The 27,246-nt window shown below is 41.1% G+C and overlaps 1 protein-coding gene across 1 annotated transcript in view; it reads right to left on the bottom strand.

Moving 5' to 3' along the window:
* LOC138601140 (urea transporter 1) overlaps positions 1–26,271 on the bottom strand; it is a 29,432-nt gene extending 3,161 nt beyond the window's left edge. The window contains exons 1-5 of the mRNA XM_069672722.1: positions 26,145–26,271; positions 25,466–25,655; positions 24,685–24,813; positions 23,182–23,371; positions 9,499–9,646 (exon numbers count right to left, since the gene is read on the bottom strand). Coding sequence (XP_069528823.1) covers positions 9,499–9,646; positions 23,182–23,371; positions 24,685–24,813; positions 25,466–25,655; positions 26,145–26,271 — 784 coding nt within the window. The remainder of the gene's footprint in view (positions 1–9,498; positions 9,647–23,181; positions 23,372–24,684; positions 24,814–25,465; positions 25,656–26,144) is intronic.
* Between the last annotated feature and the right edge of the window lie 975 nt (positions 26,272–27,246).

Raw genomic sequence — 27,246 nt, 5'->3', positions numbered from 1 at the left:
TCATAGCTCTTTTCTGAGGTCAAAATATGTTAGAACTGGACTCTCGTGTGACTGGCTCTTTCATTTCTCTGAGTGTTTTGTCATTTTGAGCATCCTAAATTAATTCGACAGACTCTTTTAACAGGTGACGCATGGTTGCATTAATGTCTGAAAGCTTAGGGGCAAACTTTAATAGTTAACCCTGCCAAGAATAGTTTCCAGCTCACATATGTCTTTTGGTGGCTCCTCTCTTTAGCTGCAATCTTGGCTGGATCTGGTTGATCCTTTGTGATGAGGTGCCCAAAGTAGCTAATCTCAGAAGGACAGATTATGCTATTATCTGGGTTGAATTTAATTCCTCGCTCTCTGGAGCGCTGCAGCATAACACAAAGGTTTTTATCATGCTCCCCCTTTTTTCTGCCATAAATGAGAACATCGTCAACTATTGCAGTAACTCCCTGTAGACATTCATAAGTCTCATCAACTTTCCGCTGAAGACTTCCGGGTTGATGGCGTGCTGAGCGGACGCATGGAGGAGAGCTCCCGAGCATAGTTCGTTTTAGTTTGATATTTACGCCTACAAAGTGACCATAACCTTACACCAACGAGATTCTCAGGTTAAATTAACGTTCGGGATGTCGGAAAAAAACAGAAAGGAGAAGCTGGCGACCAAAAGTACCGAGGAAGGAGCACGAGCGACGCGCACAACGGTGGCGGCGGCGAAGCAGCTAACGTTGGCTACATTGGTGACCGAGCTTGAGAAAGTCCGAAGCAACATCACGGAAGAGCTAAGGGCCGTGCTTTTGCCGATTCAGACAGCACTTGAAGCTGCTAAACGCCAGGTTGAGTCGTTTGAGACCCGTTTTACTGGGGCGGAGGACGCACTCTCAGACCACAGTGACCGGATCACCATGCTGGAGACATCTGTAGAGGAGCTGAAATCCACCGTGCAGGACCTTGCCAAAGAAAACGAAGGATTAAAAGATACGCTGGATGGATATGAAAACAGGCAGAGGCGTATGAACCTGAGGGTCCTCGGTGTCACCGAGGACAGCGAGCGAGGTCAGTGTCCCCTGAAATTTATGTCCGAACTTCTGGTGAAAGTGCTGAACGACGAAAGCTTTACAAATCCACCGGAGCTGGAGAGATGTCACCGAGCCCTGACGGCCAAACCGAGCCCCGATGTACGTGTATGCTTTCACCGTTATCAGGAGAGGGAACGGGTGCTCCAGTTGGCGATACAGAAATGCCAACTCTCCTACGAGGGTAAGAAAATCCTTATTTTCCCGGACTTCAGTGCCCGGCTGGCGGCCAAACGCAGCGCTTACAAGAAGGTGAAATCACAGCTGTACGAGAAGGATATCAAGTTCAGCCTGCGATACCCTGCAACGCTCGTGGTGTACTTCAAAGGATCTCGGCACTCATTCAGCACCGCTGGGGCGGCGGAGGCCTTTTTCAGCACCTCGGCTCAGATGCCGGAGTCTGATCCGGCTCTGACTGAAGGCTGATCTTTCATCCACAGGAGGTCGATCTTGGATAGACTTTCACCCAGCGGATTATTATCAGCCAGCAGCCTCTTCCTATTGCCATGACGGACGATTATTATGGCAACTGAACACCGTAAGAGCCTTACTCTTTGAACTGACTTCTCTACATATAAGGTATAGCACTTTAATGCACAGGACTATTTAGGTTTTGTATAACATTGGCTGCTCTTAGTTCATTACATTTTATTTATTTATGTTCTCACTTGTTACTACCGGACTATTTATGTGGACAATACAACACAAGTGCCTCATTCTCAGAACTGATTTAAGAGAAATTCATTTAGTGGGAGGCTTTCTGCCAATGTGTTTTTATTTTATTTGGGTGTTATTTTATTTCCCATCCTGAAAAGGCACTCTAATACGCAACATTATTCCGGTTTAATATGTTATTGGCCACTCAACTTTTCTTCTCGTTATATTATACTCCGTGGCTTGTTGGGTATTTTTGGTTGAATTGCTATATTTTCTTTCTTTTTTTAAGATGACCAGTTATTTTTCATGAGAACTTCAGACAGTCGGTGGTTACCCTCTGGTCAGCAGTCATCACTACATCGCTGTGTCTCCATATTGATTTGACTGAATAACTGAGATGTGAGGAGACGGGGACAAAATTAATCTGATATTGGTACTACTAAAGACTTAAGACTATTTGAGATAAGAGAAGATACTCTTTACTTTCAAATCCCGTTTCCAACTCCGTTTCATTCCGTTATTATTACATAATTTTACTCTCGTTCTTTTCTCTCTCTTTTGGTGTATATTGATACTGATCTTAGTGTTTTATGTTAAGAATGAACGCTCGGGAGCTCTACCAGGTAGGGTAGATAGCTCAAGATGGTTACAAGGAAGTTGTGTGTTTATCACAGAAGGGAGGGGGGGTGGGGGAGCACTCAGGGATGTTATATTCATCGTGTCATAGCAGGATTACATCTCACTCTGATTAGAGGTTACCTGGATGGCTAACTACACTATACTATCCCTCAATGTTAGAGGGTTAAACTCACCATTTAAGCGCTCAAAAGTCTCAGAATTATTGAGAAGGAAAAATGTTGATGTGGCTCTCCTATCTGAGACTCATTTAGAACCGACTAATGTCCGTCGTATGCAGAACAAACACTACAGAACGGTAGCATCCTCGGAGGATGGATCCAAGACCAAGGGGGTTATGATTCTAATGAAACGTAAACTAAATCTGGCAATTGAGAAAATTAGTTCTAATAATTCAGGGAGATTGGCTTATTGGGGGGTTTCTATCCAAGGGAAAAAAATAGCCATTGCAAGTATATATGCGCCCACAATCTTTGATCCATCTTATTTTCCTTGGTAAACTAAAGAGTTACTGTGTCTCTCTAACTACTCACTTATTGTAGGATCAGACATGAATAAATTTTTCGATCGTAGTCTGGATAGATCTAATCCATCCATTACGCATTTACAGGCTTTATCCTCTGACGCTTTAAAGAACTTTGCTAAGGACATTAATTTGGTCGATATCTGGAGGGTTCAGAATCCTACAGCCAGAGATTACACATACTTTTCCCCATATCATAAAATGTTCTCAAGAATAGACTATATCCTAGCCACACCAAACCTGATTCCAGCTGCAGATGGGGTTGTATTCCTACCTCGTAATATCTCTGATCATAATGCGATAATAACCTCATTTAATTTGGATTCCCTACAAGGTACTCCGTCCAGGTGGAGGTTCAATACAACCCTTCTCAGAAACGGAAAATACCTCGCACAAGTTAAAACCAGATTGGAAGAATTTATTAATATTAACAAGGATTCAGTCTCGGATAACGCAATTGTATGGTCAGCGATCAAAGGCTTTCTACGTCACAATGCGATTGGTTTCTCATCTTATCTTAAAAAATGTAGTCTGCAAAAGATTTCTCAGTTGGAACAGGCTTGCAATGATTTAGAGAGAGAGCTTAAGGACAACTATAGTAATGAGGTGGAAACAAAGCTTAAATCAGTGAGGGCAGAATTGGATGATATACTTAGACAGCGGGTTGAATTTATGATGCACATCACCAAACATAGATATTACACTGATAGCAGTAAACCAAGTCGTCTCCTTGCACTTACATTGAAACGGCAAGAAAACCAATTCAACATTCCATCTATAAACTGTCCGGTGAAGGGTCTGGTCACTAAAACAGCCGACATTAATAATACATTCAAGTCATTTTTTGAGAATCTATACTCCTCAGAGGACAGACTTTCACAGGAATTATTCGACTCATTCTTTGACAATCTGAATTTACCCACGCTTTCTGACAATGAATCTAGAGAACTGGATGCCCCGATAACTTTAGATGAACTACACACAGCAGTTAAATTAACCAACAGGGGGCGCTCCCCAGGAATTGATGGGATCCCTGCTGAGCTATGTTTAGAACTATGGAATATTGTAGGGCCCATTTGGTTAGACACTATTAATTCCGCTATAAGAAAGGGTTATTTCCACAAAGATCTTAACACAGCACTTATTTCAGTGCTTCATAAACCTGGCAAGGATCCCCAGAATTGTTCAAGTTACCGTCCTATATCGCTAATTAACGCAGACATCAAAATTTACTCCAAAGTTATTGCTATGCGTCTGGACAAAGTCATCGGGAAGTTAATCAATCCGGACCAAACCGGTTTCCTCAAAGGGCGATTGGCATCAGACAATGTCCGCCGGCTTTTGCATGTCATCGCTGATACCAAAAAGACAGGCTCGCCAGGTGGACTCCTATTTCTCGATGCGGAAAAAGCATTTGATCGCCTGGAATGGGGATATTTGTGGAAAGTCCTAGAAAAATTTAAATTCGGTCCAAATTTTATTAAAATGATACAGGTTTTGTATTCTAATCCCTCCGCTAGGGTTGTCACAGCTGGGCAACTTTCCGATCTTTTCAGTATAGGTCGCGGTTCTAGACAGGGGTGCCCAGCATCTCCCTCCATTTTCAATTTGTCGCTCGAACCGTTAGCCCAATACATACGACAAAGTACATTAGTTACTCCAATTAAAATAGGGTCCACATCACATTCCATCTCAATGTACGCTGATGATACACTTGTTTACCTCTCCGACCTACAACAGTCCCTCCCAAACGTGCTGAAAATTATAGAACGCTTTGGTATACTATCTGGTTATAAGATTAACTACTCCAAGTCGATCCTACTACTGTTGAACACAGATCTGAAGAAATTGAACATCCAATCATGCATACCGGTCGCGCAAAAGGCGGTATATTTAGGTATAGAAGTTAGTCCTTGTGTCCAGGCAATAGCGAGAAATAATTACTCGTCCATTTTGAAGAAAGTTGAGGATGACCTTGAGAGATGGGCAGCACTCCCTTCGTCAATGCCCGCCCGTTTAGCTACAATCAAAATGAATGTGCTTCCACGCATAAACTTTGTAAGTTCTATGCTCCCTTTACCAACCCCAGCGGGGTATTGGCGGAAACTTGACTCAAAGCTTAAAAAGTTTATTTGGAATGGAAAGAAATCTCGCATCAAATGGTCAACATTACAACGGGACAAACCCCACAACTTTAAGTTATATCATTGTGCTGCGTTCTTTGAAACACTGGTTTGATGCAGAAGTGGCTTCACTCTGGATGACGCTAGAACAGGAGCTGGTTCATCCCTTAAGACTTCAAGATGTAGCTTTCTCTGGACTCAAACATAGGAAGTGTTATTCTCAATTTGGACCAATAGTATCATACATAATACAAACTACGGTGAGTGTGGACATGGCACAAACACTCCCCTATTTGGCATAACGTCAATTTATTGACAGGTGGCGAAACATTCATTTCACAATCATGGGCTCAACATGGCATTTGGACATTGGGGGATATCTCGGGCCAAAACTCAATTTTGGATTTCCAGGATCTAATGTCCCATTTCGGTATCCCAAGAAGCTCACAGTTCCTCTATTTTAGAATAAGGTCAGCACTTAGTTCACTCAAGGTTCCTTGGGGGGCTGAATTGAGGACTCACCCTTTAATATCATTGATGGAGAGTGCTCCCCGAAAGAAAACAGTCTCCTATATTTATAATAATCTCATGTCACACACCCCTACAGAATCATCTGAATGCAGATCATGGGAGGCAGATATAAATCTAGGAACGGAGACCATTGATTGGGATGCTGTGTGGGAAAATGTCTTTCGGTCATCTAAAAACCCAAATCACCAGCTAATCCACTACAAAATTTGTCACAGGACCTACTTAACACAACGTAAAAGACATTTGATGGGTTTAGCTCCCAATCCTGACTGCACATTTTGTAATCAGGGCGTTTTGGGTACATTGATGCATGTCCTGTGGGAGTGTCCAGATGTACAAAGGTTCTGGGTTGAAGTTGTGGATAAGGTGTCTGATCTGATAGGGGAGAAACTTCCACTGGAACCCGCACTTCTTCTCTTAAATGATGACTCCAGGTTCAAGATTGCTGAGGCAGAACATAAACTCTGGTTGGCTGGCATGACTGCAGCAAAAAAAATTATAGTTTTAAGGTGGCTTCCACCACACCAGTTACCAATAAAACATTGGCTACGAGCTCTCCTCGAGGTGATCTACCTGGAGTGGTCATCAGCTCGCATTAATAATTCTAAACCACGAACGTTGGAGATGTGGAAAAAAGCCGCAGAGGATGTTAAAACATTATTGTCATGACTTTTGTGGCTCATCTGTGGTAACGCTGTATGTTTAGTTTTGTAATCCTGTTTATCACTCTGTCTTATCCGATTATTTTGACTTTGACTTTGTTAATATTTCTATGTTGGTCTGTGTGCTCCGCGGTGGGGGGGTGGAGGGACAGGGGGGGTTGTTCTGTGTGTTCAGTATATGTGTTTTGTATTTGTGTCATTATTGTCTAAAATTAAAAATTAAAAAAAGTTGATTACAAAAAAAAAAACTTTCCACTGAAACTCATCTTTGGCAAATTTTATCCAAAAGGTCGGCGAAGGAATCTGTAACGTCCAAAAACAGTGTTGAATTTTGTCAACTTAGATGACTCCTCTGTGAGTTTAATAGCCCAGTAGCTTCATCTAGCATCCATGAAGCTGAAGTAACAGGCTCCTGCCAACTTGGATGTGATATACTCTAGGGCAGGTAAAGGATAGTCTGGTCGTTTTGCCACATTTGTGACAGGTTTCTTTAATAAACCTACAGTCGCCAGCCCTGTGCTGCTCACTACGACACCTGTAACAAATCTTAACCTGGTGCTGCTGCTTACTGGGGCCTGGCCTTGCCGACATTTTGTGCACTGCCTGAGGTGTCCTCACGTGCAAGGGCGCAGACTCCAGCAACTCTTACTCTTTCCCATCCTTGCTGGCTGTCTCAACAGCCTGGGCGAGCTTCAGTGCAGACGGCTCCGACAACAACCGCCTCTGTACGCGATCATCACTGATCCCACAAACCAGTCTGTCACATAGCATTTCTGATCATTTATCTCCAAAGTTGCAGTCTTGTGCTAATATTCTCAGTAAAGCGACATATTCCATGACTGTTTCTCCCAACTTCCTATTTCTGGAGTTAAATCTGTAGCATTGCACATTTCACTGTGTTTGGGGTTGAAATGGTCCTTTAAAAGCGTAACAAGCTCAATACATGTCATTTCTCCCAGAAGGGCTGACCAGGTTCCTCACAAGACTGTATGTCTGGCTGCCCACCAAACTAAGCAAAATAGCTTTCTGTCCTTAAGATGTCAACAAGGTGTTAGCGCACTTCTTGCTACCGTAACTGGTTCCGTAAGGCGGCTGTTTCTGTGTGTATTTAACAGCTGCAGTTGTTTTCTGCTCTGCCGCTGGATTCGCCACACATTCACAAACATATCACTGATGAATTTCAATGTATGCTGATGTAATTAATTAATATGTGAAAGGGACCATTTTCAACATAAAATCATGGTGGCTCACAGAGGTAAGAGGGTGGATAAAAGGAACATTATATTATTGCTCAGGTGAGATCAAAACCAGGTTGGCACGTGCTTGCAAATACTTTACTTTCTTACATTTATTTATTTTCATTGGTGGCTGTGATGAACTGCTCACAAAAACAACCATTTATATGAGATGGGAGTTGAAATTCGTCAGTGATATATAAGATCGATGACCACAGATACAACTTCAAAAATAAGTGAAAATCAAGTGTGTGACAAAGGGAGCTAGCCGTAGATGTCTGGTTAAACATCAATCCGTGCTTCGACATACAGTATATCGTACAGTGACCTGTGTTTTTTTCTGGGTGTGCAGGGGCACAGTGGAAAGGAAGAACTTAAATATGCCGGTCCGAGCCTGGTTTATATAAGAAGCATGACTGAAATCTACCATGTAAATAGCAACACACGTGCCTGCAGGCACACCTGACTCTTAAAGGGAATGAGAGCTGACATTCTGGTTTGATTCATGAAATGCGAAAACACACCTATGAATAATACAGGAACTTAAGCCAACCTTTTTGCACCATGCGCCTCGGTTTGAGCCCAGTTTGTGTTCTGTACAAATAGCAAAATTGTGTTGAGATAAAGATAAAAAAAACATGGTGTTGAACAGAACAGAGCTCAAAGTTAGATAGAAAAGTTTGCTATGTTGCCCTTATGAATGTAGCCTGGCTGTCAAGCTCCATCAGGCTATATGCTTTGTGGCCTGCATAACATTCTTAAAATTACATTTCTGTCATTCAGTTGATTTTATAACGGCAGTGTGCTTATATAGTGTCACTGCCACTGCTATGTGTCCACAGGTTTGTGCAATTGTGTGGATGTATAAGCTCACTCCTGTTTTTATTCACAGTATGACTCATAGCTACAAACAGACTTATTACACAAGTATTTTGAGACACTGTATTGTACTATAGCAGCAGAAGGAAGAAAGGTGGCGAGTTCTTTTCTCAGTTCGCCTTTCTCCTGCTCTGTCACTAAAACAGTCACAGATGTAAAGGTACACACAAAATGAAGACCAGTGTATTTGTATGTAATTCAATGATTGACTTTCCCCCCACTACAGAAGAATGCTTCCATCTATATATAGAGTCTATATTGAGTAGATTATGGACATAACCACTGTGAAGTCACCTTCTGAATACACAGACTGCTGTTTAATTGATACACAGCCTTGTCATTGGCGTCATCCAAGTCATCTGGTCTTGAATCTTTGATCTAGCCTTTTGTGTTTGTAAGGCAACCCTTTCATTACAGTTAATGGTGACATTACAAAACTGGTAGCTTACTTATTTAAGGTTCTCCAGTCATTTATTATTGCACATCTTTGCCATAATTTTGGAGGTGACATGTTTCTACATCCGCCTGCTTGGGGAATAGCTTTTGTTTTCTTCCACATAACAATAGATGGATCAACAGACACAATAGGGAATGTGGCTTAGGGATTAAGTTAAGGACCCAGTTCAAGTCTGCCTCTTGCGTCTAAGATCATAAAAATGCCACTAAGAGGCTTAGTGGGCTCTTCACTGTGATGTGTCCGTACACAAAAAAAACAGATGTGTTTAACTGTTTTATAAAACAAAGGACTATAACCAAATTCTAACACAAAAAGCAAACCTTAATGTGGCGTGACGGTCAACAGAAAATATCTTAACTCACTCACCCTCTCTGTCTGGCTCCTGCCACACAGCAGAATAGGTAGAAATAATGTGAAACCCCACCCAAATGCGAAATAACAGAAATAATAAACCCATAAAAGGAGTGCAACAAAACATAATCAACATTAAACATGTTGTTTAATAAATAATAAAGGCACAGAAATGATTTAAACACTAAAAAAGCAGTGTTAATGATTAAAACAGCAGTGGGACAAGGTCTAAAAACATCGGATCCTTCCGCCAGTAATGCAGCGAATACCTTCTTTTTGTAAGATCCTTTACAAATATGACCAACAAAAGAATCAGGAAATGTCCCCACTTCACTAACTCTCGCACATCTCCCACGCAAACAAACACAACACTGGAGACTCACCAGCTAGCGTTCCAATTGCTGATCCCAGCAAAGCATGGATGGCCAGCAGAGGGGAGTAGAGTAGGATGGCTCCCAGGATGATGAGGGAGGGGCCAACAGCTGCACAGGCAAAGATCTGACCCACACCAAGAGGGATGCCACGTATTAACTGGCATGAACGAGATGGTAGAGAAGGTTTTGAAAAGACTTTACACGTTTACACACTTATTTAAATGAAACCCACAAAAAACATAATGACAAAATATGTGGCTCTCTACCAAGTAAATTCATCCAGTTAAACACAACACACACACACACACACACACACAGTTGAGAAGCGAGTAGTTTCCATGGCAACGTGATTCGTGCCCCTGCCTGTCACTGATATTTGGACTTTAATATTCCTACTACACAACTGCAAATTGCATTTAAGTGTATACACCTGTATGTGTGTGAACAAATGTGTGTTTTTGCGTGCAGAAAGATGAATTATGCTATTGTGCTGGTACAGCCAGAGCACCATCCAGAGTGAAAGCTGAAGACATAAAATATAAATAGGACCAACGTCATAGGAGTCTCTGGAGAAAACCAGAGTAAGGACGAGAAAAGAAGCGACCGAAGAAGGAAATGCAGAGGGTGAAAGAAAAGGAAGGAAAAAAGCAACAAAAAAAGCAACATTGGAATAAAAAGTTCAAAATAGAAGAAGAGGGGGAAGAAGCAAAAGAAGGCATGTGATTGTTCTGAAAAAGGCACATGAAAATGTAATAAAGTAAAGATGAAAAGAACCAGACTATGGGACAGGCAAGACAGGTTGGAAGCGCAAGAGAGGTAACAGAAAGAAGTAAGTAAGGTAAGGTAAGAAGAAATAAAGCTGCAAGGTCATACTGGAGAAAGACACAAATGTGTCTTTCCATAACACATCACTGATATATTATCAACCTATTAAGTGAATATTGTAAGTGTATTTACACAAAATCAAACAAAAACACACAAAAAAATCTTTTAACAGGAACATGAGCATTCATCAGTTGTAATGTACAATAAGAGATCAGATAGCACCATAAATTGTGCATCACTTGCAAAATGCGCCCCAAACTGCGCTGCAGAGCCAACAGTGTCCCCAACCGATATTTTAAAGTTGATATTTGGTTTAAAACAGCACGACATCAGATCTAAAGCCTCTTTTCAACCATTTTTCAAATGGCTAAATACAGTTACAACATCAACTTGTCAGAAAATTCATTTTTGTTTTATAATTATGATAACTGGTTCATTTTAGGGTTGAAAAGAGGACAGAAATTAATATTGTAATGGCATTCCTCCGAGGTCATTTTCCAACAGCATATAGCCTAGGTAAAATCCAATCCACGCAAAGACATAGGCCTAATTTCAACACATTTAATGTTTAATAAAAATACTAAATACAGTGCTTCATACGGTTGCCCTGAAGTGCAAAACACAACAGCAAATCACAAATCACGCCAGCATTTCAGAAATCACTACAGCAATTCAGAAATCACACCAGCATTTCAGTAAACACGGCAGCATTTCAGAAATCATGCCAGCATTTCAGAAAACATGCCAGCATTTCAGAAATCTCGCACACCAGCAATTCAGAAATCGCGCACGCCACTATTTCAGAAATCACGTACGCCAGCATTTCAGAAATAATGCCAGCATTTCAGAAAACACTCCAGCATTTCAGAAATCACGCCAGCATTTCAGAAATCACGCCAGCATTTCAGAAAACACGCCAGCAATTTCAGAAATCACGCCAGCATTTCAGAAAACACACCAGCAATTTCAAAAAACACGCCAGCATTTCAGAAAACATGGCAGCATTTCAGAAATCACGCACGCCAGCATTTCAGAAATCACGCACACCAGCATTTCAGAAATCAATACAGCATTTCAGAAATCACATCAAATTCATATAAGGTGCAACATAATGTCCTCACTTTATCAAATGAGAGGGAATTATTGCTGAAAAATGAAAGTCCTTTTTGGCCTCTCCGTCACTTATACTGTAACTCCAATAATAGACAAGCATCAAAAGTCAAGTGGCGGCTGAGGGGTGGCTGGCTTGACCACTGCTCACAAATGACGGCTCACTTGACTGCAGTGAAATGCTGGTGTGTTTTGTGAAATGCTGGGGCGGGGGAGGAAAGCAGGAATTTCGCCACAGGACGGAGAAAGAAAAATACCTCAAGCTTCAACAGTCTCGCAAAGCCCTCGATAAAGAAATAAAAAGTACTGGCTAAACATACCGGATATTTCCACAGCCAGCCCCGTCCAGAACTAATCTCTCCGTAAGGTGCCAGAAGTGACTATTTGCAGGAAGTTCAGGATCTGTGGCCAAATCGGCCAAGAAGGACAGTGTGACATGTTGTCATTCACAAACCTCGTGCACAAGATAGAGAGTGGGCTCCGCAAGGGTCATGGTGAGTCAGAAGTCATTGAGGCAGTAATACTGTAAGAGCCATCAGCCCAGGTTTAAAGCTGCATGACATGCTAGAAATAAAAACTGATTTGACCCTGTCTCAGCTGAAAATCATATTAAAGGGACATTACAAAGAAGATGACACATCAGATCTGTACCAAACTGATCAACATTTCCCAAGAGTCAAAAGAGTCAGCACAAGATTTCTTGTTCAGAGCTGTTGAACTAAAAGACACTCTTCTTTGCATCCAAGGGGAGAGGGTCTGAGGAACACTACAGTGCAGATGTAGTTAAAAACAAATTTCTGAGCTTGGGACAGGACTGATCAACAACAATATCAAATACCAGATTAAGCCCCTACTGGATAACCCAGATGTGATAGATGAAACCCTGATTGGCAGCTAACCTTGAGGTTGAGAGGCTCAATAAATTAAAGAGGGACGACCCAAAGACATCTAGAATGAATGAGCTGCAGACATCCAGCAACGATTGGGGCAGTTCACAGGGATCCCTCCTCAATCCAGAACCTGAGGGAAGCACCACAGAACTGCTCAGCCACAGTATATTGCTCAAAAACATGCCAGAAGTATCAATGGTAGAAACACAAACCCCCGTGTAGAGCAGTCAGGCTAGTTGTGGAACACTTAGCAGAGGAAGAGGCACATAAGAAAAAGTTACCAGAAATCTGCAAAGTGGATTTACCTCTCAGCAAAACTAGGTAAAAGGCTCATCAAACTAATTGGTGCTCAAGCAACTGTAATAAATGACAAATGCCGAGTAGAGCATCTACCCATCAGAGCAATAGATGAACTGTTAGGGCCAGAATCACTTAAGGGACTTGCTGCAATCAGACTAAAACACCATTTGTGGGATGGATACCTGTAGAGTTTAAACTTAGTGGGTCAGATGCCTCCAGTGCTAACCTGCTAGTGCCACTACTGGTTTCCAGTGATCCCAATGTGGCAGAAGAGCCTATTATCGGCTTGTATGTAATAGAGGTAATGAACAGTTTAAACAACAAAGGGACGTTGCAGCGAGTGGCGTTGCTACAGAAATTGTCAGTGGTGCCTTTGACACTGATTCTCTTGTACTTTTGTCCAGCTGATGCACACTCATCAAGCTACAAGTGAGGAGACTATAGTTAAACAGGCAAGAGTAGACTTGTCTTAAATCCAGGTGAAGTAACCACATTGAAATATCGCGCACACACACAGACTGATAAAGACACTGGAAATCTTTTCTGCCCCGATATGAGCCCAAAGTTACCTGAGGGATTACATATTCAAGAAGTACTGTTTACCATGTAAAGTGGGGAACTCACCAAAAACTAACAATAATCTTACTTGACCTCTCACAAATGCACCACATTAATACTGTCAATTTATAAATAAAATTTGATTTCTTGGTTACCATAAAAGTTTATGATTAAGCAGAACTGCTTAATACACACACACGACGTGAAAACACATGACAACACAAAGATGCACCTCGACCCTAGTGTTTACCTAAAAGAGACTATTATGATTGACAGGTTGGAAAAAAAGGACGAGTGAATTGCAGCTTTTAAAGGAGCAAACACTTGCAGCTTTACCAAGACAACCACCACTAACAACAGCTAACATGGATGCACCCGACATCAGATGTGGAGACAGAGAGAACTTTGAAAGGTTTGCAGATCAGAGCTCTGGTTTGTATGCTGAATACACTGGGTCAAGAAGGAGAGGTAGAAATAAGTTGTGGTTCACATGTGTCACAACTCCTTAGCAAGCTACCATGAGACGAGGTCTGAGTTCTGGAGACACATGTGCCAACGGCCAGGAGTGGTGTATAACCTCACAGACTTCTCTGACTGACTGCAGCTGGAAACATGGATACCCATAAGCCGGAGCGTTGGCGGGATTTGAAGCTAGCTCCTCATGCAGTGACAACACTCCATGGCTCAGGGGACGTGCCAACCAAGCAGTCAACTGCCTCAGTAACTGGTCAACCAGCTGAGCAGAGCAAGAAGAAAGGACAATCTAAAGCCTACTGTCCTTATTGTGACACAAAGGATAATTACCTAAGCCAGTGTGCAACCTTCAAATGCTTAGACAGGGCCCAACACATAGACTGGATCATAACCAATAGGCATTGCTGGCGATGTGGGAGATCGCATCAAGCAGCACAAGGTACGTTGGGAAAAGCCTGCAGCATATGTCAAGGCAAACACCTTCAGATACTGCATAAGGTCAACACGAAAAGTGTAAAGGTGGCTGAGCTCACCAGGCAGGTACGCCTGGTGAGCTCAGCCACTGAAACTCTTCATCTGAATAAACCTTCAGACTCCTCTCATGTTCTTCTCAAAGTCACCAGAGTAAGTGGACACAGATGCAGTCTTAGATGATGGCTCTCATCGCACTATGCTGCTCTCAGCTGCCGCACAGAAACTGGGTCTAACTGGGACCCCAGAAAACACAGAAAACAGAAAAGAGTCGGTCGTCTTTCAATCAGAAGGTCGGAGGTTTGATACATGTCGAAGTGTCCTTGGGCAAGACACTGAACCCCAAATTGCTCCCGGTGGCATAGCCAACGGGTATGAATGTGATATCTGATTGACAGTTGGGCACTTTACGTAGCAGCCTCTGCCATCAGTGTGTGAATGGGTGAATGTGATATGTAGTGTAAAAAGCAGCTTTGAGTGGTCGCAAAGACTAGAAAAGTGCTATATAAGTACAGTTAACATTTACAATTCGTCAGGACATCCAAACACTGCATGGTGCCTCCATTTCCTTCCAAGTCTCACCTATATTGCATCTGCAGGCAGACAGTCAATGCCTTCACTAGCCTTATGTTCTGCTTGTCCTACACTGAAGAAGAGATACCAACACCTTGCCTCTACACCCCCTCTATCGTGTTTCACCTTTGCTGACCACCCAAACCTTTTAAGCCCTACAGGGCCTGTACGCTTTGGACCTCCAGGATGCCCAGCAGCAATACAACTGAGATGGACACGACAAGGACCAGCAGAGGTTCTTGATTCACAAATACAACCCTCTTCACCTCCCTTGATGGCCTTCAGAAGGTTCATTGCAAAACGTGGGAAGCCAGCAGAAGTCCACACTGACCAAGGGACGAATTTCAAAGGCGGAGAAAGGGCGCTCAGAGAGCCACTCTCCAACATGTGTTCAGACCTTCAGCAGCAACTGGCGAAGCAACAGGTCAGTTTTCGCATCATCAAGGCCAGAGGCGGTTGTGCTGCTGATGGACCCACGTGGCCACATCAGTTCTGCAGAGGTAAAGATACAGGACAAAATATACTCAACCAATAGTACGCCTGTTTAACTAGTTTATTATTTACTGTGTATTTAGTAACAGGCATATGAATACATTTGCTATTGTAACTGGTTTATGGTAACGTCATTATTGTTTCTTGTTAAATATTATTATTGCAGCTCATTATAGACCACACACACATACCTTCAAAGACCCATCACTGTAAGTCTCATTAGCTGCAATGCTCTGCTGTTGTGTCCTAAGAAGACAGTAAAGTATCAAACATATCTGACCATCCTGTGTGTTCTTACTTGACACACCAAGGCCAACATCACTTCTGGTAACCAACACTTATACAGACCTAAATGAATGAAGATTTTTCAGCATTTATCCACATTTAAACACACAACATATGTTGAGTCAATTTAAGAAAGAGCCTCTTCTACTGAGTCTATAAACATATAAACAGACAGAACAGAAGAGTTATATTGTTTTAACTGTACAGCCTGTACTGTACGTTTCAGCTGTAGACCGCATTACAATGAGAGCTGCATGCTCCCACGAGGTGCATGCAGTTCTTAGCGAGCATGCTTTTTGTCCGCACAACACTGGATTGCTGGTGTCCGGTACCTGCAGAACAAGTTGAGGCGACTGGCAAAGTAAACATAATGCTACACTACATTAAGTGCAACACAACAAATTAGACTTTAAAAAACATTATATAACACAAATTATGCTGCAGACTCGCAGCACTAAGAAGGGGAGAGCACCGGCACAGAGGGAGGGAGCGGGAGATCACGGAATGAAGCGATGACAGGATATACAACTTAGTTGCCTGATGATCCTCTACAGCTCTGTGTGAAATACAGTATACACAGCAGATTGGAGTCTCTGTCAACAGTGACAGACAGACAGACAGAAAGATCCGCGTGATTAACACAGATCCACTTTATTAAACATCTGTGTCCTCCACGCTGCGTTATTATAAACTATGAAGTGATCACAGGTAACAGCTCCTGCTCGTGTCATTCACAGCATGTGGAGAGATGTACTTTATACTTTATAGTAACTATAACTCAACGATTCGGGTCAGCCCTATGTGTCTTCAACACAATACACGCGTTTGCGTCTCTCTGTTTCAAATTTGCAGAGCATGTGTGACTTTTAGTAGTCTGAAACCTATATATATGGTTAATGGAATGGACTGTACTTATATAGCGCTTTTCTAGTCTTTGCAACCACTCAAAGCTGCTTTTACACATGTCACATTCACCCATTCACACACACATTCATACACTGATGGCAGAGGCTGCTACGTACAGTGCCCAACTGTCAATCAGTTAATCACATTCATACCCGTTGGTTATGCCAGCGGGAGTGATTTGGGGTTCAGTGTCTTGCCCAAGGACACTTCGACAAGTAGCCTGAGGGAGCTGGGAATCGAACTTCCGACCTACCGATTGAAAGACGACTGACTCTACCACTATATATATAATAATCAGAACGAACATGTGGGGAGGGGCTTGAATGAGGGGCCACTAGTTAATCAATCGCAGAGGCCGGAAATGGGTCACCAAATATACTAAGACCATAAACGCCAATCCTGTGGGTGCTTTGGGGACCGTGCGTGTGGGAAATAGTAGAGTTTGGCGCTCGGGCCCCAGAGCACCCATGGGATCGGCGCCTATGAGTATGCGTAGGCTAAGACGGATTTTAAAATGCATGGGGCTTTACAGGAGAAAGAATCAGTCTGATCCTCTGGAGGTTGCATCTTTTCTCATTGATCAGCTGGAGGGGCATGGGAGGCTCCATGGATACAAGCTACACCATCTCAGCTGCATCCAAGCTGGGTATGTGGTGACCCTTAGCACAGTGATGCATTTGTTAAAATTTCTAGACCCCCGTGGTGTCGAGCAAAGAAGCAGAAATCGCCTGATGCGACGCATAATAACGAATGACAGTGTCATCCACTGTGCTCAGTAACAGCCGAATCTCGCCATGTCTCAACCCAAGCATAGAACTTTATCAAATCCTGTAAATGAGCCATGTTTTCCAATTTGTCCGTCCACGTTTCCTCACTCAAACATCAGTTTAATGTTAAACAATATAATTCATCAGGTTATAACGTGGTAAGTTTCATGTTATAACAATAAATGACTATGTTATAACTAGGGCTGTCAAAGTTAACGTGTTAATAATGTCAAAGTTAACGCGTTAACATTCCCTTTAACACCACTAACTATTTTAACGCGCGATTAACACACACGCGTTCTATTATTATGACCCTCCACCTGCCCTTTAGTTTGAGAAATCAGGAAGCGATACAGCCGCAATGTTGTGGATAGCATGCAGAAACATAGGATGTGTCCGAAACCGCATACTATATTACTAATCGTACTAACCGTGACGTAAAATTGAGTATGTCATGCGTTCCCAACTCATAGTATGCAATTTTGTGTATGTGAGAAATGCCCGGATGTATACTAGATCGGGCCCGGATGTTTGAGTCAATGACTGTATATATAGATGGACAACGCATCTCCATCTGCTCCCATTGTACGAAATTGATGCCAAAATAGGATATCAGACCGGACATACGTAAACGATTAAGTCACATGATAGACGGCTCTGAGTATGATGCAAACTGCATCCTAATAGTCAGGTTAGTAGGCAGTATGCAGTACATACTGTTTGAGTATGTAGTAGGCAGTACGTTAGTATGCTGTTTCGGACACAGCCAAACTTTTAATTGGCAAATTCAGCCTCAGAGCCCTACTAGATGGTTCCCTGGCAAGACAAAAGTGACAAAAGTGAATCAAGACAAAAGTTATTTGTATTTACTGTCGATGTGAACTGATTAACCATCGGCAGTGTTTCCACTACATACACTTTGCCGCGGCACCGAAGCTGCTTCAGTTTTCTGTGAAATGAAACGACTACGCTCCAAATGAACAGTCGTTCGCTCGCTATTCTTGTTGAGTAAGAGCAATGAAACAGTGACAGGAGTCACAGGATATCAGGACTCTCTCTGTCCGCACACAATCATATGCAGTTCTGTAACGCAATGTAAACACTCCTACTGTGTATCTCAGTATGTCCCTATTGTAAACGTCATTAATAACGTCCCTTGTGTACACACGGCTCATGTGCTGTGAGAAATGAATTGCAAGAGAAAATATGTTACTTTTGTGACTTGAACAGACTGCTGATGAAGACAGTCAACTCAGCAGACAGAGACAGACAGAAAGAGGGGGTGGGGACAGAAGCTATGCAGAGAGCAGAGGTGCAGGTTGTTGGGGGGACTGAAGCAAAGCAAAGTGATCAGATTAAAGTAGATTGTGGATTAAAACGTGAATTAAGGTGAAGAAGAGAGTACAATTATACTGTGGAAGGAAGAAATAAGCACCTAGAAAGAGGGTAATCCAGACTGAGTAAGTCTACATGTGAAGTGCTTCTCACAGAAATCTTATATGCGATGACTGCCATGTTATGCTTTCAGCTTATTTTTTGAGCATGCAGTACCTTTGAGGTTATTCTGCAGAATATTCTGGACAGTATTTGTCATTGTTTTGAATTGTTGCAATAATAATAAACATACATTTGCATAAGGGAAGCATATTTGTCCATTCCCATGTTGATAAGAGTATTAAAAACTTGTCTTTAAAGTACATTTACAACAGGTAAAAATGTGCGATTAATCTGAGATTAGTCACGAGTTAACTATGGACAAACATGCAAACGTGAAACTGATCTTTTTTATTTATTTCGGGGTGACGGCAATACGCTTCCGTATCTTTAAGTATAAACTGTTAATGTAAGTTTTTAACTTCAAATGTGCTGGTGTTTTGCTAGACATCCTGGAATGTAAAAAAATATACAAATTATAATCTAGATTAGAAAAAAAACTGCTTATTGTGATCCATTTAAGATGGACAGATGCGATCACTTTAATAGTTTTCACAGAATTTCTCTTATTATCTGCAAAATTAAGCATTGCACCAGTTAGTTGCTCACTTTCTCTGTTTGTTGTCAGGTGCTGGGCAGCTAATGAACATTTGGTTTATGAAAATCTTTTTCAACATCTATCTCCTATTAGATTATTGAGAGCAGTGAGAGGGAAACAAACAGTAAAAGTTGTGGGCATGAGGGAACTGTATTTGGCTGGTAATTATCTCTGGGTTAGACTATAATGTGGTATTATGCTGAAATACTGAAATATTGAGTATTCATTGCTTTTTTTTTTGCGCATCCACAGTATACAGTATATACCATTGCAAAAATGTGTTCTTCTTTGGTTCTACTATTCATAAGTTTGTGTTTATGTAAAATGAGCTGTTGTTTTATTCTATACACCATATCTCCCTACTTCCAAACAAAATAATCTCTTTTAGGTATTTTATTTGCAGAAAATGACAATGGTTATGATCAAGAAAAATGCAAAAAAGATTTTTTTCAGACCTTGAATAATGCAAAAAAAACAAGTTCATGTTCTTTTTTAAACAACATACTTGGTGGAATAACCCTGGTTTATCATTACATCCTTCATGCATCTTGGCATGCTCTCCACCTCCGTCTTTCACACTGCTGTTGGATGACAGTATGCCACCGTGGAAACAAAAATTCAAGCAGCACAGCTTTCTTTGATGGCTTGTGAGCATACATCTTCCTCTTGATCAGATTCATGAGGTTTTCATTGGGGTTCAGATCTGGATGGGCTGGCCATGACAAGTAGAGAGAGATGCTGAAATTTGGAGTCTATGGTGGTGTATTTTGATGTATATGTACATGGTAGTTTTTGTTGTTCATGTTATCAGCACATACTGTCAAAGTGTACAACAAGTTGTCACTATATACAGGCTACGTAGACAGGTACAGTTTATTTGATTGAAATCACATGAATCTATTCTGCATGTTTGCAAACAAAAGCAAAGAGTGTAAAACTCAGTCACTTTTCTATTGTCACAATGCCAGCTGGCACACAGAGATCAAAAGCCAACTGCAGCAACTATAGCGAGAGTCTGGATTATTTTGCCAATACTTGAATGCAACCAAAGGCACAGTTGATGAGTTTACTATAATATTAAAAGGGTCTTTCTTCACTCACAGACACTAACAATAAACTTCCTAAGATAGAGTTTATGCAATGTAGTGCTGCGCCTCTTACCATCTGCTACTCTCTCTTCTCTTTCTCTCCATCATTTATGCTGTCTCACTCCTCTCTCTCGCTTTCTCTCTCTCTCTCTCTCTCTCTCACATGCTGCTGTTGCTCTTTCCCTCCATTTCTATTACATGCTGTCTGTCTGTCTGTCTGTCTGTCTGTCTGTCTGTCTGTCTGTCTGTCTGTCTGTCCGTCCGTCTGTATCATGTGTGGTTAGACAGGTAGTGCAAGCTATGTACTACTGCTGCTGTAGCACGTGTGCTGACAAGAACTAGGAAGAGAGATCACATCTCTCCTGTATTAACCTCTCTGCACTGGCTTCCTGTAAAATCTAGAATAGAATTTAAAATCCTTCTTCTTACTTACAAAGCTCTTAATGGTCAGGCACCATCATATCTTAAAGAGCTCATAGTGCCATATTACCCCTCTAGAACATTGCGCTCCCAAGATGCAGGCCTGCTTGTGGTACCTAAAGTGTCTGAGAGTAGTGTTGGAGGTAGAGCCTTCAATTACCAGGCCCCCCTCCTCTGGAACAATCTACCAGTCAAGGTCCGGGAGGCAGACACCCTCTCTTCTTTTAAGAGTAGACTTAAAACTTTCCTCTTTGATAAAGCTTATAGTTAGGGCTGGCTCAGGCCTGGACTAGCCCATAGTTATGCTGCTATAGGTTTAGACTGCCGGGGGGATCTGACACACCAAGCTTCTCTCTCTCTCTCTCTCTCTCTGTCAGCTCATTAACTCTGTATTTTCTGGTCCCATTAACATTACTAACCACATATCTTCCCGGGAGTTCTTGTGCTCCCTTGTCTTGAAGGTTCCTGGGGATCGTTGCTGCAGACCACCTGCTGCTGTGGACCTGCTCGACTGCAACAACTACTAACATCAGCCTTCCCCATAGTATCAGTATTGTTGCTGCTATCATTATTGTTGCTGCTAATGCTAATAGTAGACCTGTTGACTTCAACTGTTACAATTACCTCAGCCTTTATCATTACTCTGCTTCTCTCGCTAATTAATTAATTAATTTATTTATTTAGCCAATCTTCACCCTAGTCTACCACTATTATTGGCATTGTAACCACAAGTATGTGTCTGTTGCTGTTCATGTAACAAGGACATATGTTGTTGTGGTAACAAGAACATATGTTGTTGTTGCTCTCTTTGCCTGTCTCTATCCTGCATCTCCTTCTATCCCATTTTCGGCCCATCCAGTCGAGGCAGATGGCTGTTCAACATGAGTCTGGTTCTGCTCGAGGTTTCTGCCTGTTAAAAGGAAGTTTTTCCTTGCCAATGTGCCGAATTGCTAAGTGCTACTCATGGTGGATTCATGTTGGGCCTCTCTTTAAATAACTTAACAAAGAGTCGGTCTAGATCTGCTCTTTCTGTAAAGTGTCTGGCGCTATACAAATAAAATTTGATTGATTGATTGATGATGTAGACAACAGAATGTACATTACCCTCCCCTCTATTAAAAGTTGGAGTTCATGTTTTTCCACCTGGACCTGAATGCATCTCTCCCCTACTCTCGTTGTACCCTGTTGCCGGGAAGTGCACAGTGAGTGAGTGGTCAAGAAAGTAAGAGAGAGAGAGTGGCAGAGTGACGGTAACTGCGAGTGGAGCAGAGAAAGGTTGGGAGTGAAGGTGTCAATCTTACAGCAGGCTTGAATTTTAACATCAGGGCTAAATTAAAAACGTTTGAGGCTCAATCCAGTGCCCCCCAGAGAATCGCGCCCTAAGCGACCGCCTATATCGCCTATGCCTTGATCACAGTCCACAGAAACATGACAAAACAGCATGAACATTTTATTTTAAGCGTAACAGCTTCATCTCCACTAAGTTTTCAATCCCAAAATATTTTAATAAAAAAACAGTTTATGTTGTTGTATGTATATAATTTATGAACAGGATCTCTATCAGCCACTGTTGCTAAGTAACTGGTGAGCCATAAAAAGCTGAGCTGATTCATATTGTGTTCCTATCATTTACTTTACTGTGGACATCAAGCTGCAACAAAACAGAGACACAAAGGACACATTTGGCCTTGTGTTTTGATTTTATTATCTTCATCATACACATCACTTATAATAGTTCCCACTGAGCCTACTGACTATCTGCATCTGTTTTGTGATAATCAATCAAAATGTAACTCAGATATACGTCGCTTTGGACAAAACGCGTCCACTAAATGAAATTGTAGCTTTGTAACATCAAATATCTAAAAATGTAACTCGGACAGACACCCTCATGTTAAAATGCTTGCAAAGGAAAAGTGCCTGTTAGTGTTCTTTCCTTCCCTATTTGAGCAGGAAAAACCATAGGGGACACAAAATCTGCCTCATGCCTGTTCAATCAACATTTTTTGTTTTTTGATCTTGAAAGGAAATTAGAAAAAAAACATCGATAATTTTAATTATTTAAAGACGATGGTTTAATGCCATTGTGCCAGGGAAAATGAAGTCACCTCTCTTAGAGGAACGTGGCCTGAACTCACTGCCAGACATACAGTGTATAGAAAATGATAACAATTCCTTCAAAGCTTTTACATTTAAAATTTCATTTATCAAAGTAGGAGATCTTTTGCTCTGACCCAACAGCATACCATATAAATGCACTGAAATGAGGGGTAGGTAAATCTGTGTGCAAGCGCTCCAGTATGTCTGATTCTGAATAGTGAGGCAAACTGCTTACTTTGCTGCTACTTTGGCAACTTTCTGAATTTTCTTTGGCTGTAAATAAGAAATTATAATAAAAAAAAAATGTAATTTTCACGACACTTCCTGTACCTGCTTATACAGGTATCAAATCGCTTTTCCTCTTGTTTCTCTCAAGTCTCACATAATTCTTATCGCCTTACCTCTACAGCAACAAGCGTGGTGTCATTTGGATTCAGGACCCCTGCAGGTATAGCTGGGTGATGTGGGAAATAGGGGTGATCTGGGCCAGTACAAAGGAGGTAGAGGACAATGATGATGTTGAAGGGAAACACAGCAACAGGCAAGTCCCAGCGGTCCAACACTGAGGAGAGACCACTGTACAAAAAGACACTGGAGATGGAATGAGGTTTGAGACAATGAAAGGGGACCTTTACACTTGTTTCAAAAATGAACAAAATGCATCCACATTGCCATATGTGCTAGCTGCTGGTCAAACAGACAACTGGCTGCTCGACTAAGTGCTGCTGGCTGCTTTATTTTTTAAAATGTTTGATTTCTAATCAAATTACTAAGCTCATATTTTACAACCACCGGCCTCTGCCTCAAAACAGAGTGTCCATGATGATAGAGAAACATGGCTATTCTTTTTTGTCTGTTCTGCCCTTGTATGTTCTATATGAATGAGTGTGTGTGCTTTGTAGAAAGGTTGTGTTCTGCCAGATATAAAGTTGTATAGAGCAGTTCTCTTCAGTGTTAAAATAAATGCAAAATAATGGATGACAAAACACGTGAAGAGTTGCAATGATTGCACACACGTGGGGCATCCTTATTAAACAGGCTTCTTTAAGAATACCAGAAAACATTGGGGACACCAATATGACGATTGTGGAGAAAGCATAAATCATATTAATTAAATTAATCAATGCAATATCTTTATTTAGTTTGCGCTTATTACAGCAGAGCCTTTTGTAAGATGTATTGCAATTGAAAACAAATACAGGCAAATCAACTGCAGTTTGCACATTTTTAATTACCGAAGTTGAGGAAAGGCAACTAGTTTAATATATAATATTATAATATATTTAATATATAATTATTATATATTATATAGTGGCTTAAACTTACCGGAAGCTTAATTGCACCTTACTCACTAAGATATTAAAATGTGCAGTAATTCAAATCAGTATTGGAATTAGAATGTGCCAGAGTCTGCAACATTTGGACTTTAAGGTTATATTTTTATGTATAAACTTGCATTACACTGTCCAAACATGGTTAAGTACAGCCTATTTTATGAAAAAATAGATTTAAATACAAAATGTATGACATAGAAGGTTATGAAATATCGATACTTTTTGATACCACACATTTTTAAACTATAATAATGTTTTGGGTTTTTTTTAGAACCGAAGCTTTAAAAAAATAAAACGAGATCTACAACAATCTTATGTTAACCAGTCAAATTAAGTAGATTTTAAATGACTTCTTCTTAATTGACTTCTTTTAATACTATTTTTCCTTTTCAAACACATCTTTTTGCAGGATGTATGTTAAAGAGGTCATGTATGTATTTGTGGCTAACTAAAATGACTAAGTGTTATATGACAAAGTTAAAATTTTGTAAACTTTATTTAAAGACCTGGTAATGAGAACAATCATTAAGTGTGTGTGTGTGTGTGTGTGTGTGTGTGTGTGTTTCTTACCTTGCAGCTGACCCTAAGCAGATGGGCAGCAGAAGCCACCAGTACCAGTCTCCAGCAGAGCTAAACACTCCCATCAGCAGAGACACCAACATGCTGTTAAAACCATGGAGACCTCCAGATATCTCAGCACTACACACAAAAACACACATAGAGTATGACGATTTATAAATTAAACTACACCTTGCACTTTCTCATAGTACTATCTTATCTTATCTTATCCTTGGAAGAAAAATAAATATTTCTGGTATACACCACTGTACAGTAATGCCCTTAAAACTCATTATTGGAGTGGTACACATTATAGTGTGGCTTTTTATTGGTCTTCATGTAACAAACTGGTTAGTATCGATGAGCAGAGGCCTAAGGATGACACTTACATGTCTGATATAAAAATATCAGGAGCCCCATTTCAGCCGGAATTTGTTCCTAAATATAAAACCATGGTTGCTGGTTGCTTAATATAATATTCCACTGTAAATGGCATGAATATTGTTACGGCACCTAAATGAAAAGTTGCTTTGCAGTGAGTGTAAGTAAATGCATTTAGATGATTCTGATTCTTTAGCTGAATATGGAATAGAACCCTATATCAACCTTTAAGATCAAGCTTGTGTTAGAAGGTTGCCCTCTAAGCCACAGGTTTTTATTGAGTTTTTTTTTTTGACAATTTTCTGTGCTTTTAAAGATCAAGATAATTCAATATTTACATACAAATGTGCTCTTTCTTTAAGCCTCTGAGTACTATTTATGTAGATTTTCTTAAATATTACTATCATTCCACCTGTCTTGCCCAATGATAACAGCTGTTAGCGTAGAGGCCAGTACACCCAGAGTTCCCAGCAGGCCCTGCCAGGGGGAGGCCCAGTACAGTGCAGCCAAGATGAGAGCACCACTGAGAGGGTTGTTTGCAAGAGTCACCCTGGTCACCCCTCTCAGGCAACACACCACCAGCTGCAGAACAATAAACTTGTCTGAGGATACAGAAAGAAAAAAACAACAACACATTTTCTTTGACAGCAATTCTCCCCAAAAACTTAATACATCCAGCTATTTGTTATCTAATATATAGTAAAACTGGAACCAAAGAGGTAAATTCTTCCTCAGTTGGATCTCTTGGTGCCAACACAGATTGTTTTTAAATAATCAAGATGTGAGTTTGTTGTCATGTATGTTGGGGCAGGAGTGCACAACTCTCCAATGAGATTTGAGTGATGATTACATCAGCATATCATAATCGCAGTTAAAGCATTCTTCATTCACAAAATTTAATTACTTCAGCCTAACAAATTTCTAGTTATAAGAAACATTCTCGTTGGAAAACTTGAATGAGTGATCACATCATGAGAATGCTCAGGGTAGATAATCAATGCCTTAACCATTCATATTTTGAATGGCCATACAATATATTTCAGTTTATATATTTTTTGGGGTGTAGAAGTGTATTGTGAGAGTATTCCTACCCTTCATGTACTTATCCAAGTGTTCCATGTCCCCAGTGCACAACAGCAGAGCATTCCACACACGCTGACTGAGGCTGGAACGACTCCTGCTGGCCTCCACTGCCTCTGTTTTTGTATCCATCCACATCCGTGCAGCTGCTAGATCACAAATAATTAATGTTGGAAAAACAACCAGGTTCCCCCTTTCTTTGTTGCTTCTTTTGTTCCTTTTTACCCCAAAGTTTGTTCTCCAGTTTCTTTCTCCTCTTCCTCTGCAGCACCTTCTGATCCCTTTTTTCTCCTCTCCCTCTTTTCTCATCGGTAAGGAGGGGAGGTGGCTTAACAATGTTGACATAAAAACTGTTGAACCGGGTAACACATTAGACCATGCCAGAAGAGAACAATGTTTACCACCATCAACAATATTTGGTTAAAGGGAGAAAGATTTGTCAAGCTGTTAATCCTCTTCTCGTAAAACATTTCACAGTGACCTTGTTCCTCTGTTTTTGCTTTACCATGTTCTTTTCTAGCCCCACTGTGATATATTGTCACCTATTGTTTGTCCATCAAAGCTACTCTCTACCTATCGTGTTATATAAATAAATGGATTGGATTGGATTGCAGCAAGAGTCTGAATGTTTGTCTTTCCTTCATTTGTTATGCCATTAGTGAGCATTGTGGGTGTCTTTCTTTTCCCCGAAGGTGTTACCAAGCTATCTCTGCAGCTTTGTCCTTTTATTGAGAATACTGTTGACCCCAGTTTTTTTACTTTAGTCACACTGCGTCTTTAGATGATTTTTCCTTTTATTTGCCACTTTCAGAGCAGGTGAGAAGAAAAGATGGATGTAGGTGTCTGTTTGCATAAATACTTGCAATTGTGCCTCTTGGTGTCACATTTACTCACTTTTGGACAGACACCTAACTCACTGAATGTATTTGGTGTCACAAAAAATGACTTCACACAGTGCGTACATGTAGGGCCTGTAGATGTAGAAGTAAAGGCAGCAAAGGCATGTCAGATACCATCACATTTTTACATCGGCTCCCGGTTCACCTCCAACCCTCGACCATTTGGTGTTTGTGTCATCCCCACTCTCTTTTCTAACTTGTCACTCTTCACTGT

Source organism: Semicossyphus pulcher, unplaced genomic scaffold (genome assembly GCF_022749685.1).
Source record: "Semicossyphus pulcher isolate SPU_LCO1_2020_fin unplaced genomic scaffold, fSemPul1.0.p SCAF_21, whole genome shotgun sequence".
NCBI lineage: Eukaryota > Metazoa > Chordata > Actinopteri > Labriformes > Labridae > Semicossyphus > Semicossyphus pulcher.
Note: the sequence above shows the minus strand (reverse complement) of the source record. Positions and strands in the feature narration are given on the sequence as shown.